We start from the raw sequence: 14,304 nt of genomic DNA on the forward strand, positions 1-14,304 counted from the left end.
TTCAATTTCAAATTTTGTGTGATTTCAACTCCTTTAAATCCATTGAGGCCTGCTTTACAATTTATCATATGGTTTGTCATGGAGAATGTTCCATGTGCACTTCAGAAAAATGTATATTCTGTTGTTGCTGTTGGGTGCAGTGTTTTAGATGTTACTTTTTTAGATGTTACTTTTTTTAAATGCAAATTTTAAGGCTATGCTCCCTGAGGTTGATTCCTCTGCCCCAAGGCCTGGAATCCGTATCTTTATTAAGTTCCCTACACCTTTCAATAACCCATGGCCCCGCCCGACCTCCACTCCTGGCTTCCTTTGGTTTATTACATAGGAGTTAACTGCGGTGATGTCATTCATTGCTCTGATAGACTTTTCTATTGCTCTAGTCTTGCTGCCAGGTCCGCGGAAAGGCGCATCTGCGTTCTCAGGCTCGGCTTTCGGCTCATTTGGCCTGGGCTGTGCTGCGCAGCGATTGGGCCTCCTGGGCGTCGCGTTGCCAGAGGACGGATGATGGCCGGAGTTGGGGAAGATTCGCGGGCGCTCTTTGGGGCTGGCGTCCGTGCGGCGCTGGAAGCCTGGCCGGCCTTGCAGGTGAGTAGGGCCACGGCTAGGATAAAGGTTAGTGTCTGGGGCAGAACAAGAGTTGGCTGGACAACGCGCCTGAGGCGCCACTGGGCGGCTTAAGCAGCCAACCCTACACCACCTCAGGCCAGCTTTCAGGCTGACGTGGTGGGCTCTGGCCTGTGTTCGCAGATCGCTGTGGAGAATGGCTTCGGGGGCGTGCACAGCCAAGAGAAGGCCGAGTGGCTGGGGGGTGCAGTAGAAGAGTACTTCTTCCGCAATGGTGAGTGAATGTGAGGCGCTGCGACCTGTCTTTGCGGGCGTGGGGAGGAGGAGGCGGGTCCTGTAGAGCGCGCACTTCCTGTTGAACAGTTGTGGGATGGTATCTAACTAAGGTCGAGGTGGAATGAATACAGGCTTTAGGAGTCAGAATCTTGAGTTCTGATGCCTTAGAGGCTGTGTCATTGACCTGCGGTATCACTCTGGACAAGTTGTTTTATCTGAGACTCTGTTTCTTAATGTCTAAAGTAGATATTAAAGTATCCACCTCAGCACTGTCCAATAAAAATACAATGCAACTCACATCGTGTCATTGAAAATTTTCTAGCAGCCGCTTCAACAAAGTAAAAAGAAGCAGATGAAATTAATGTTACTGAAGTCAGTATATCTAAAATATCTCAACAGGTAATCCGTATAAAAGATAACTCATGAGATATTTTACATCCCTTTTTAGTATTAAGTTTTCAAAATCTGGTGGGTATTTTACACTTTTAGCACCTTCTCCATTTGGTCTATCCATATTTTTAGTGCTCAGTAATGACTTTTGGTTATTTGGACAGCAAAGATCTACACCTTTGATGTGTCTTTAAGGTCATGTAAGAATAAGGGACCCTGCAGAGGGTCTTTTGCGTAGTAAGATTTTTGCAAAATTCTTTTTTTTTAAAAAGATTTTATTTATTTATTTGACAGAGGGAGAGAGATCACAAGTAGGCAGAGAGGCAGGCAGAGAGAGAGAGGAGGAAGCAGGCTCCCTGCCGAGCAGAGAGCCCGATGTGGGGCTCGATCCCAGGACCCTGGGATCGTGACCTGAGCTGAAGGCAGAGGCTTAACCCACTGAGCCACCCAGGCGCCCCTGCAAAATTCTTTATTCAGGTTTTTTTCTTTTGGTCTTGTACATGACATTAGGTAGAGTTATCACAAGGAAGTTTGCATCTAGTAATGGATCCATTTAAGTAAGTAGGCATTTACAGTCGGGGTGATGTTCTAATAAGGATGAGCTCAGGGTGCTTAGGTAGCCTGAGACTGAGGAGGAGGCTTCCTTTGGAGATTGTTCAGGGAGGTAGTGATTGGCTTGAGTCTTAAGGGATGAAAAGGAGTTAACTAGGTGGGGGAGACAGAGCAACACACAAATAAGTTCTGTGGTATGAGAAGATTATGTGTTATATTTGGAAAGTGGCAGGGAGCTCAGTATTGGAGTAAGGGTGTGCGCGCGCTTGTGAGTGTAGGTAGGAGTGGTTGAGAATGAATCTGGGGGGTGGGGAGGCCCTGGGAAGAGGTTAAGACGTGGAAGATGTTACATGCCTTTGGTTTGTCTGTTAGGCCAGCGTTTGCCAAAATGCAGGCTATTGAATAATAGTTCTGTTAGATGTTCAGTGAAGAAAAAGCTTCTCCAGTCAAATTATGTAAGAACTTTTCTGCAGCTCCTCCTTAGGAGTCACAGTAACATTAACATAATAAAAGCTTGGCTAACAAAAAAGAAGCCTGTTTTCCTTTGTTTCTCATTAGCTTTCTATGGATAGCTTTCTTTAAAAACCAGCAGGACAGCTCTTCCTGAAAAGCAGGATATGAAACACTGCTGTAGGTGATGAAAGTTCATGGGCCCTTTCTAAGGTGAGTAATAGGATGAGATTTGTTACTAGAAAGTTCAGAAAATAATCAGTATGGAGCATGGACTGGAGAGGGAAAGACTGATGAGAAGGTTATTTCTGTGTAGAAAATAATGAGGCCTGAACTAGGGCAGTGGCAATAGCAATGGATTGGGGCCTTGGAGATGGTTTGGTCGTGAAGAGAGAGGAAAAAGGAGGCAGGTTTTGGGTTTGAGTCACTGGGTGGATTAGGTGCCTTACATGGAATAGAGGAACCCTGAAGGACAAGAAGTAGGTTTGAAGTGGTAAGATGATAAGTTTGGCTTTGGATGTGGAGGGCCTGAGGCATCTGTGAAATTGGTAGAGTGTAGTTTGTGTTGGAGACGGCTTTGGGGGATATTAGATGAGAGTGCTAGGGAAAGTCAAGGGAGTTAACTAGCTCTCCCAGAGGGAAGGGAGAGTGAGGAGCTTTGCGGAAGACCGGAAGACCGACTTGAGTAATTCTCTAATTCAGAAAAAGTAGAGCAGGGGCCCAGAAGGTAACTGAAGCCTAGATGGTGGAGATTAGCCAGAATCACACAATAGGATGTTGATGTCAGGGCTATGATGATTTCATCATTGGAAGTACTTAACGTCCATTTTTTCTTATCTATCCCGTTCAGTGGAGCTACAGTCATGAAGGGTTTCTACATTTCAGAAACTTCAGCCCTTGAGTGATGCAAATTAACATGGATTATGGGTCTCTCCTATGCTAGGCATTATTTAGGGGACTCCTCATAACAGAACTTCAAGAAGGCTGCCCTTAGCCCCATTTTGTAGATGAGAAAACAGACACAGAGATAAGTAACTTGTTCAAGGTCACAGAGAAGAGGCCAGTTAAAATAGGTCAGATGAAAGAGGGTGAGTGTGGTTGGGATGCTTTGGGAATAAGAGGGATTGGTAGGATGCAGGAGATTGGAAATTAGGTATTTATGTTTAGTGTTCGTTTGTTTGGTTTTTAAGAATCACATAAAAACCTGTAGTACAGAGCACTTCAGTGAATAAAAGGCTCACTGTTGCGGCCTTTACCCACCAATCGGATGTGGACCCACCAAGTAGGTATTGAATAGTAGTGGGCCTGAGTGATTCAGGTGGCTCGTCTTTGCTTTCCTATTAGCTGACTTGGAGCTAGATGAGGTGGAGGACTTCCTCGGGGAGCTCATGACGAACGAATTTGATACGGTTGTGGAGGATGGAAGTCTGCCCCAGGTGAGCATATTGTGGACTAACTCCCATTTCTCTGCCTGCAGTCTTTCTTCTCCCTGTCTGTTTGTTTTTAGGCCAAGACCTTGGGTCTAACCATTCTTTTCTTGAGTCCTGTGCAAGAACCTTCTGTGACTCCCTTTTGCCTAAAGGAAAAAGTCTAGTCTTCCCAGGTCTTTCCAAACTCTGCCTCTTCTTTTTCATTTCTCTCCATACAACATTCTCAACTGGGTCCATTCTTCACCTCCATCCCAAAGGCAGGTCAGGCCAGGTACATTTCCACCCCTGTTCTGGTTAACATTTTCCCCATCAAGCCCTGCTGGGATTGCCTTCCCTTTTACCTCTTCTGTCTTTCAAACCGAGTTCTAGTGCCTTCCTTTGCTAGGAAGCTCTCCTTCCATACTTTAGGCTCTTACCTGGGTCCTTCTGTAGTGAACAGATTCCTGATTCCTGATTCCTGATTCCTTCAGTAGTGAACTCCTTGGGGAATAAAGAGCTCCATTCTCTTCTGGAAAATTCCAAACCCTTCCCTACTCTCGCTGCAGACACATGCGGGTTGTATTGTAGGTTCTCCAAAAAATCCAAGCTAGTTGAATGTTTTCTTGGTAGGTGAGCCAGCAGCTACAGACCATGTTCTACCACTTCCAGAGGGGTGATGGGGCTGCTCTGAAGGAGATGGCCTCTCACATTACCCAAAGAAAGTACAGCATCAGAGCCACTGCAGTTACAACAGCCAGAGAAACGGATGAAGATGATGCGGACAGCGTGGAGGAAATGGAGGTGAAAGGGGGTGCCCCTTGGGTGGGGAGATGCAGATATCTTCAATTTTCTGGGAAATCAGCTAGTTTCATAGGAAGTGATGGGGTGGGGGGATATATTATCCAGAGAGGGCAGGGAACTTTCCTAAGGTCACACAGCCAGTCCTGGCAAAGCTGGGAAGAGAGCCTGGGTCTCCAGTGGCCATAGCCAGGAGGTGTTGTATTTAGCTTTTTACTGTATTTCTCCTCCAGGTTACAGCTACGAATGATGGGGCAGCTACAGATGGGGTTTGCCCCCAGCCTGAATCCTCTGGTCCAGACTCTCAGACTATTAAAGAAGAGGATATAGTGGAGGATGGCTGGACCATTGTCCGGAGAAAGAAATGAGTGGGGCTGGAAATGGTTTGGGTCCTTGCTTGCTAGTTGTTTTGAGCCTTGTCTGTAGGGGTTTTGGGGAGGGTTGTGGACTCTTGGACTGGTTCCCCCATCTCCACCCTCTTCCTGTTCCCCTGTTCAGTTTCCTCCAGGGGAAGAAGAACCCTAGGGTCCTTGCTCTCAAGGTAGTGTGACCTGGTTCACCACACTCCCTTAGGTCTTAAGTTACTGTCTGCATGATGGGCCTGATTTCATAGTACATTGCCTCTCAGGTGTGGTTAGTATGAAGAGGGAGGGTTGAACAGGTGAGGGCATGACTGGAGAAGCTAAACACTGGTTGACAGTGGCCAGGTGGATCTGTGAAGGGAGAGGACCAGCAGGAGAACCAGTAGCCCTGCTGGGTCAGGAATATTGAGATGAACTTGCAAACTAGAAGCAAGATGAGTTGAATATGTAAATGAAAATAGCTGTGGTACCTCTTCTTCTTTTTCCCCTGCCCATACACACACAAAGCAGCTCTGTACCCCTGCCCAGAAATTGGAACCTCCCAGGAACACTCCCTTTCTGCAGCTTAGCCTCTAGCCCTGGATTCCTTCAGGAAGTCTAAGAGTTTGGCTAGGTGGTGAGCTTGGGGGACATGGGCTTTGTTTTCTTTCTCCCCCAGCCTCTTTCCATATACTTACCCAAATCCAGGGATGAGGCTTAAAACCTCAGTAAATAGTACCTTATTATTTAATCTGTGACTTGACCCATGAAGAGCCTTAGAATCAGCCTTTTAGGAGCTGGGCTTCAGAGCTCAGTAAGGGAGCAGTTTTTGGGCCCACCCTAGCAGCCTGTTACTGTGAACAAAGAGGTGGATAAATGGAACACAGCAGCACTCTGAAAGTTTCCATAAGCCCGAAATAAACTGTATTTTTCTTTAAAAAACAAAACAAAGAGTATCCATTGTCTTCCCCCCATTCCCCTGTCCTGCCCTGTGGCCCTGCCATGGGTCTGGACGATAAAATACTGGGTAGCCTTGGGGCCGGGTAGAAGCTATAAGCCATGGAAGAGGCAGGAGGGGTCTGGTCACCACCCCACGTAATGTGTGTATACACTGGCTGGAGGGAGCAGGGGTGGGCCAGGGCCATGGGGTCAGTGGCATAACTGGCACTTGAATCCAAATCTGCCTCCAGTTTGGGGGGGAATTGGGTGGAGGCAGGATCTGTAGGATGTTGAAGGGATGGAGGACAAAACAGCCTAATTCAAGGGGGTCTAGCAACAGCTCCCACCCTTCCTGGGGACAGGGATTTAAAAAAAATTAACATCACTGTAGGAATTTTTTTTTAAAGCCCATGTTTTGTGAAAAGATGAATTAAAAAACCCAAGACCCAGCACTGGGGATTGAAAGTGCCCGTGATGGGAGTTCAAGTATTGACTGAGCTGGGAGGGAGGGGGCTGGGGCCCCCAATTGGACATGGGCAGCTAGAGTGTGGAGCAGCGGGCCCCAGTTCCTCCCAAACCCTCTAGGTCTTGTCTTGGGTCTGGGGGGCTTCGGAGGGTTCAGCAATGGCTCCTGAAGCTGCCACTGGTGCCTCCTCCATCTCTCTGTCCTCAGACAGTGTGGGTCCTGGGCAGAACGTGTCCCCACGGCCTGCCCGACCGAGCACTGCCATCCATCGCCGCTGCAGCTCCTCTGTCTCGGGGCTGAAGTACCAGCTCAGGTGGCTCTGGGTGATCTTGAAGACGTGCCTTCTGTCAGGCCGCTCCCCTGCCTCAGGAGGCCCCACCTCAAAGCCAATGAGGGGCAAGCTGCGCTGGGCTTTCACATCCTAGGGAACAGGACAGAGCTGAGGGTCACCTCGAGGCTGGGCTTCTCACTAGTTTTGCATCAGCTGAACCCTTCTTTTCCTTCCCCTCCTCCGGAAATGTCCATGGCTCCATTGATAGCAACTGAAAAATGTCAACTGAGGCATGCAGGCTAGTTCAAATACCCATTTCCTCCCACAACCAAAACCAGTTGGGCTAGTCTCTTTAGCATATAACAAATAATATTTGCAGGCCTTTGTTTCAGCTGTTGCCTCCATTCACACGTTCTTCCCCGCTCCAAACTGGACCTAGCAGTGCCTAACCTCCACGAAACTAGCTCCACTATCTCACCCCGCTTTTCCCTACACGTGTTGGCCCATAGTCACTCCTTGTCTCTAGCTGGTCTTTGTCTCACAAGGGGTAGGGGTTCTGATTTCCCCTTAGCCTTACCCAATCTCCCAAGGCCAAGGAGAGGTCAAGGACTGAAAGAGAAGAGGAGCAGCCTGGTTTTGCCAGGTGGCTGAAAGGCCCTGAAAGAATGGGATGCACACCTGAGGGGCTCCATAGATGTACAGCACCAAGGGTTCATTCTCAGGGACCACGAACCATGCCTTGTGCCATCCTTTGCCACCTTTCTCCATGTAGTGTAGGAAGCTGCAGATGACGCTGTTCTCCGCAGCCACTGAGGCCTGTTTCTGTGGCCAGAGACATAGGGGACATCAGTGTTGATAGAAGGCCTGGCCTGGCTACTCTTGGCTTTGACATGCCCTCAGCATAGGGATTGATAAAGCTGAAGCTCAGATGGTGGGAAGGATTTGTCCAGTACCCCCACCCCCTGTGGGTTAGGATTGAGGCTGAAAGCCAGGCTTGTCTGCTGCACTGCAGTGGCTGCTTGCCTCCTAAGAGTTGGTGGGAGGGGTGTTTCAGCAGGGGCACCTAGATGCCAGGCAGGCATTGTTCCATCAGTTGATTTATTCCTCAAGTCACTTATGCCTTTATACCTCCCCCTGTTCGTTGTATTTCATCATAACATTCATGCCTTGGATTTAAGCAAGAGGCAACCCTAGCATTGTGAAGAGGATTGGGTAGCTGTGTAAGGCAGTTTGGCTTAGAATCCCAGCTTGAGATGAAAATGTATTGACTTGGAAGGAGAACATATAGGTCTGTTGTAAGGATTAAATGAGTTAATGTATGCAAAATGCTCAGAAGAGTGCCTGGCACGGAGTAAGCATTCTTTTTTTAAAAAGATTTATTTATTTATTTTTGAGAGAGAGAGAGAGAGAGAGAGAGAGAGAGAGAGAGCGCTCACATGTGCACGTGAGCAGGAATTAGGGGCAGAGGGAGAGAGTAAATCCTCAAGCAAACTACCCCCCTGAGTGAGGAACTCACCCGAGGGCTCCATCTCAGGACCCTGAGATCATAACCTGAGCTGAAATAGAGTTAGCCGCTTAACCATCTGAGCTACCCAGGCACCCCCAGAGTAAGCATTCTTTAAATGTTAAGTGAAATAAATACCTCAGTTTGGTTAAAAACAAAACCAAAAATGTATGTATGGTATGCTACAGCACAATTATTAGTGGTAATCTAGTGGGTGGAAGGAATATGGTGTTTTTATTATTTTTGTTTATATTGTCTAATTTTCCCCAGCGCACATATCCTATTTTGTAATAAGAAAAGATAATTTGTTTATTGAAAAAACGTACTAGCTCTGCCACTTGCTGGCTGTGTAATTTGGGCAAATAACTCCCTGAGCCTCAGTTCCCTCATTTGTAACCCAGGGATAGAAATAGCATGGATAGATTACTTACTGTGAGGATTAAATGGCTAAAGCACTTAAATAAAAATTCGTCTTTCATTCACTCTTGCATTCATTTTACTCACTCCAAGCCTGGGTCACTTGCTCAGTGGAAGCACATAGCACCCTAGCATTTCAGAGATGCCCACGCGTGTGTCAGTCACGGTGGGTTGCTGGGCCCATGTGGTTGGCGTGGGACTGTTAGTCGGGAACCTGGCTCTTACCTCCAGGATAGACCTCCGGCGCTGGGGTGTATGCTGGCTGCAGACCGGGCTGCTCCCAGGCACCCCATGCAAGGCCACGTAGCAGTCCGTGCACACACGGTTGGAGCGGTTGTTGTCATAGATGAGGCGGGCCCGGAACTCGGAGCACTTCCCACAAACCACCTGGGGTGGCAAGTGGGCAAAAACAGCCTGGTTCCTGCAGGTCTTTCCCTTCAGTGTACCAACTCCCACAGTGGACTCATGGCCTCCCCCACTTAGAGGTTACTTAGAAGGTAACCCACTCAGAAAGTGGGCCTTTGGGCTGCCAGCCTGTCCCCTCCCTATCTCTGCCCCTGCCTGCCAAAACTCACATGCCCGCAGGCCTTGCAGTGGTGCCTGCGTTTGGTGATGGAATTGAAGGGCTCCTGGCAGCGCATGCACATGGTGACTTCCTTCTCTCGGATGGGTGTAGGTGCCCGCTTCCCAAGATCCACGTTCTGGAGAGAGGGCCAGGTCCCAGGTCAGAGATAGTTACTCCCCAGCCCAGTCCAGCCAGCCCCTGCCCTCTGCCCGAAGGCTTGGATCATCAGTGGGAAGCAGCAGATACATTCAGAAGATCTGCCTTTGAGTCCTTGCTCTGACCTTACCTTACCATACTACTGACGACAAGTCATTTTTACTTTCTGGGCCTCAGTTTCCCCCATGATTCCTCTGTGGCCATACCAAAAGAAGACTGTTCTTCTGAGGTCCTGCACTCTGCCTCTCTGGTGTTCACTCTCCGGGAAGGGGCAAGGATCATTTCAAGGTAAAGTGGGGACTTGGAAGCCTGGAAAGGGTCCCAGTGCAGGGGGAGAGGGTGGGGACTCTTACTGGAGAATTAGGGGGTGTGTCTTCATCTTCCCTGTTTGTTGAGTTCAACAGTTTGAAGGTCTCCAGCGTCTGTTCGTGCTTCAGGAGGGTGGAGTTGATGGCCTATAAAGGAGGTTTTAAGAAATAAGAGGTCAGATCACCTCAAAACCCACCTACTTCCACCCTCACCTTACCTTCCTATGACCTAGCCTGGAGTAAGAAAACTTGGTTTCTTGGCCAGACTCTGCCCCTTGTTAGGCATATGATCTTGAGCAAGCCCAATCCCAAATCCAATTCTCAGATTAGTGGTTGAAAAATCACAGAAGGTCTTCCTGGCCACTGTCTGGACTTTAGGTTTTACAGGATTTAACTCACTGGGGTTGTACCCTCAGAGGAGCCAGCTTTCTAAAGGGAGAATTTGTGAATTTCTGTTTAACCTCTGGACCTCAGTTTGCTTATCTGTAAAACAGGGATGGTAAAGTTTGTTGGAAAGCTGTGTCCAGGCCCATTCTGGTCTGATACGAGTTTAGGGGAGAGTCCACAAACCCCAAGGAGACCTGTTAATACTCTTCCAGCCCCCTACCACAAAGCCTTCTTGGATGTTACCTGGACCCAGTCTTTCTTCTCCTCCTCAGTCCTTGGGGTGCGGGGTGGGGGGGAAAGAAAAATGTTGGGTTAGGCAGGCCAACCAAAAGCAACTGGAGTGGTAAACAGTATTTTGGAGTCAGACCAGGGTTTTGACCCTCTGGTCCTTAACTTATTATATGAACTTTAGGCAAGTCATGTAGCCTGTATTTATTTATTCAGCAGTTACTAATAATTTCCAGACCCTGTGCTAGAGACTTGGGGCTTAGAGAGGGCTGGCCCTATCCTCAAGGAGCTCATGGTCTAGGAGGGGAGATAGGGACAATACAGGGGGATTAGCACTGTGACCTGGAGTGAAAATAGGGCTGAGAAGCCCAGGAGAGACCTGCCTCAGCCTGGAATTTGGGTGGGGCTGTTTTTTTTAAAATTTTATTTATTTGACAGACAGAGATCACAAGTAGGCAGAGAGGCAGGCAGAGAGAGAGAGAGAGGAGGAAGCGGGCTCCCCACGGAGCCGAGAGCCCGATGCGGGGCTCAATCCCAGGACCCCGGGATCATGACCTGAGTCGAAGGCAGAGGCTTTAACCCACTGAGCACAAGAGACCATAAATAGTTCCCTGTTGTTGGAATGGCAAATTTGAGAAAGGGTGGGGAGCTTGTTTTCCTTTAATCCATTTTCTTCTCCATTTTACATGGAGAGAATGATCAGTTTGGGTTGTTCTGAGCAGTAACCAGTGATAGGTAAGTGCCTAGCATAATCCTTGGTCCACTAGGTGCTCAATCAGTGTGAGTTACCTCTTCCTTTTTCCTTCCTTTCCCATCTCTCCTGTCTGCCCTGGAGTCTCCAAGGCCTCTAGGCTGGGACAGCTCCATAAACTGCTTACTAGGGACAGGACCCGGGTTTCTTGGCTGACGCCTTCCTGGCCTCTTCTAATCCCCTTCCACATCTACACACCAGACATCGAAAGTATTTTTCTTTTTTACTTAAAATTTTTTTTTAAAGATTTTATTTATTTATTTGACAGAGAGAAATCACAAGTAGATGGAGAGGCAGGCAGAGAGAGAGGGAAGCAGGCTCCCTGCCGAGCAGAGAGCCCGATGCGGGGCTCGATCCCAGGACCCCGAGATCATGACCTGAGCCGAAGACAGCGGCCTAACCCACTGAGCCACCCAGGCGCCCGAAAGTATTTTTCTAATATGAAAATCTGACTACATCCTTAGAACCACTTCATGAAAAATTAAGAATAGGAGTTAATATTTAGCTGCAGGAATGTCCATTGCAATGCTATTTATTATGAAAAATTGGAAGCAGCCTAAGTGCCCAACAGGGGATCAGATAAAAAGAAATGATGGTATATCATTACTGTCAAGACAACATAAATGGTATAGAAATCTGTTTATAATATGTTACGTGAAATATAATATGTTAAGTGGTATAGAAAGCTCTTGATGTTAAGTAAAAACATAAAATACACATAGCATTCCATTTTTTTAAAAAAAATGTGACATGTATGTTTATATTTATCAAAACTTAGTGATGGTACACATTTAAGACCTGTACATTTAACTGTGTGAAAATTTGGCCTCAAGAAAAGGAGAGGACATTTAACAAATATTGAACTCTAGTTAATAATATGCACACCAAAGTCTTTAAGGGATAAGGTGTAGTGATGCCTGTAACCTCGTTTGAAATGCGTAAGGGGCGCCTGGGTGGCTCAGTGGGTTAAGCCGCTGCCTTCGGCTCGGGTCATGATCTCAGGGTCCTGGGATCGAGTCCCGCATCGGGCTCTCTGCTCAGCAGGGAGCCTGCTTCCCTCTCTCTCTCTCTGCCTGCCTCTCCGACTACTTGTGATTTCTCTCCGTCAAATAAATAAATAAAATCTTAAAAAAAAAAAAAAGAAATGCATGTTAAAAAAACCAGATGGATTGGTGGATGGATAAAAGGATACATTGGTGATAAAGTAAATATAGGACAATGTTAGCACTTATAGAATCTGTATGGTGGGTTTATAGTTGTTCACTGTATAATTTTTTTTAACTTTTCTGTATTTTGGAATATTTTCATAATAAAATATAGAAAGAAAATGTGTGTGTGTGTATATGTGGGTGTATGTATCTGTGTATACACATACATATATATATGCAACTAGAGGAAAGGAAAGGCCTGGGGTGAAGTATCATGTCTTTACTTTAAAATGGTTCAGCCAAAGATACATATGGCAAAATGTCAATAATTGTTGATTCTTAAGTCGGTGGTTCTAAACCTTGGTGCACACACTAAAACCACCAAGGGAGCTTTTAAAACTCCTCATGTTCAGGCTGTGCCCAGACAAATTCAATCAGTCTTTGAGGGTAGGTTTCAGACATCAGTATTTTAAAAAATATTTTATTTTTAAGTAATCTCTACATCCAACGTGGGGCTCAAACCTCTAACCCCAAGATCAAGAGTCACATGCTCTGCTGACTGAGCCAGACAGGCGCACTTCAGACAGCAGCATTTTTTAAAAGTTCCCTAGTTGATCCCTGTGTTGCCAAGGTTGAACACTAGTTGTCTAAATGGTAGGTATATGGGTGTTTATTGTATTTCCACTTTTCTGCATATTTGAAATTTTTCATTAAATTTTTTAAAGGGCAGTACAAACAATTGCAAAGCAAACCCTCCATGCCTTTCCTCTGCCACTAGGAGGAAACCCTACACTGCTTAGTGCTCCTCTCTGGCTCCATTGTTTCCGCAGCCCCCTCCTTCCCATCCTTCCAGCAGAAGACCTGTCTGAGTCATATGACTTGTCACTCAGGTTCTGCTGAGCCCCCTCCTGGATGTGCCCACGTTGGCTTTGTTCTTGCTTCCTGGCTGCAGGCCTCAGGCCTCGAGGATGCTCTCTCAGTCCCCCAGAGCTTCAAAGGTAACATTCATCTCTCTTTCCGGCCTCCACACAGTACCAGCAGTGAGGGTTCTGACTGTCATTTCTCACTTCCTTGCAGCCTGTCAGAAATAAAACATCTACCCATATGCATCCATTCTCTGGCCCTGACCCTGACCTCGGTTCCTAATCACTTGGGCCCTCAGAAGGCAATGTGAGCTCTATTTCCAGCTCTGCTTTCTAGCTATGAGATCTTGGGCAAGGTACATAACTCTTCTGTGCCACAGTTTGCTTATCTGTGAAATGGGGTTGATGGTAACAGTAGCTACTTCAAGAGTTGTTTTAAGGATTCAACTAGTCAGGTTAAACTTAAAATGTTTCAGTTAAAATTCACTTAAAACAGTGCCTAACATAAGAGCAAGTCTTCACTAAATGTGAGCTATTATAATGATCCAAGTAGAGGATGGATATGAAAGCCTCTTTGTTAAATGGCTAGACCTTATTTTTAAATGTTGTTATTTTTAAAAGTTTTATTATAAAAAATTTCAAGCATACAAAAAAGCAGACAGGATAGCACAAATTCACTAAATGTATGCCTACTATATAGACGCAAATTTAAAAAATATTTTGCTATATTTACTTCATATATATGTATATGTTCACATATAGTTATATATGATGTATATGTTTTTATATATTTCTGGTTAATAAGTCTTTTAAAAATAAATTACAGGTATCACGATACTAAATCTTCAGCATGCATCATGAAAAAACAAGGCCATTCTCTTGTATAACAATTATACCATTATCACACCTGAAAAAGTTAGCAGTAATTACCCAACAGTTATTGTTCAGTTCATACTTAGATTTTCCCTATTGTCTTGCAAATGTATTTTAGGGTTTTGTTCAAATTAGGCTCTATCATGGACCAAGCATTGCATTTGGTTGTTATTTCTCTTCAATGTCTGAATCTACAAGAAACTGTATTGTTGTTATTCCTGTTGGGATTAATATCTCATTCTCCCCTCTCCCCTAACAAAACCCATCAGAAGAGCAAGGAAGCATCTTTGGGAAAAGGTGCCCATCTTTTCTGTGGAATGATCTCTTCCTTGGCGAGGTTGCCTGAAACTAGATGCTTCATATCTGAAGGGAAAGAGGGGGCTGGAGGGAAGGTATAGGTAAGGTCAAGTACCTAGCCTGGAGCTCCAGGGAGCGCTGCTTTCCTGACACCAGGAAGGTCCGAGGCAGATTGAGGTTGGAGCTTTCCTTTAGCTGAATGGAGGGAGAAAAAGTCTTTGTGAGGATAACTAAACTCCACAGAACCCTTACCCTCTGCACACATGCACACAAAGACTTGTGGTCAAAGTCAGAACAACTTTATCCCTCCCAGAACCAAGCCCCCACTCCAGGTACCCATCTCCCACTTCC

At 46.3% G+C, this 14,304-nt stretch overlaps 2 protein-coding genes across 2 annotated transcripts in view; one reads left to right on the forward strand and one right to left on the reverse strand.

The window, feature by feature from the left end:
* The first annotated feature begins 276 nt into the window (after positions 1–276).
* On the forward strand, positions 277–5,722 carry TSR2 (TSR2 ribosome maturation factor). Its single transcript, XM_032331828.1, has 5 exons — positions 277–585; positions 748–838; positions 3,577–3,668; positions 4,272–4,442; positions 4,673–5,722. Exons 1-5 carry the CDS (start codon positions 277–279, stop codon positions 4,805–4,807), a joined length of 798 nt encoding a protein of 265 aa, XP_032187719.1. The 3' UTR covers positions 4,808–5,722.
* Positions 5,452–14,304, reverse strand: part of FGD1 (FYVE, RhoGEF and PH domain containing 1) — a 41,680-nt gene continuing 32,827 nt past the window's right edge. Inside the window, exons 12-18 of the mRNA XM_032331823.1 lie at positions 14,069–14,148; positions 10,037–10,067; positions 9,452–9,553; positions 8,953–9,078; positions 8,603–8,764; positions 7,135–7,278; positions 5,452–6,606 (exon numbers count right to left, since the gene is read on the reverse strand). Coding sequence (XP_032187714.1) covers positions 6,301–6,606; positions 7,135–7,278; positions 8,603–8,764; positions 8,953–9,078; positions 9,452–9,553; positions 10,037–10,067; positions 14,069–14,148 — 951 coding nt within the window. The 3' untranslated portion in view covers positions 5,452–6,300. The remainder of the gene's footprint in view (positions 6,607–7,134; positions 7,279–8,602; positions 8,765–8,952; positions 9,079–9,451; positions 9,554–10,036; positions 10,068–14,068; positions 14,149–14,304) is intronic.

Source organism: Mustela erminea, chromosome X (genome assembly GCF_009829155.1).
Source record: "Mustela erminea isolate mMusErm1 chromosome X, mMusErm1.Pri, whole genome shotgun sequence".
Lineage (NCBI taxonomy): Eukaryota > Metazoa > Chordata > Mammalia > Carnivora > Mustelidae > Mustela > Mustela erminea.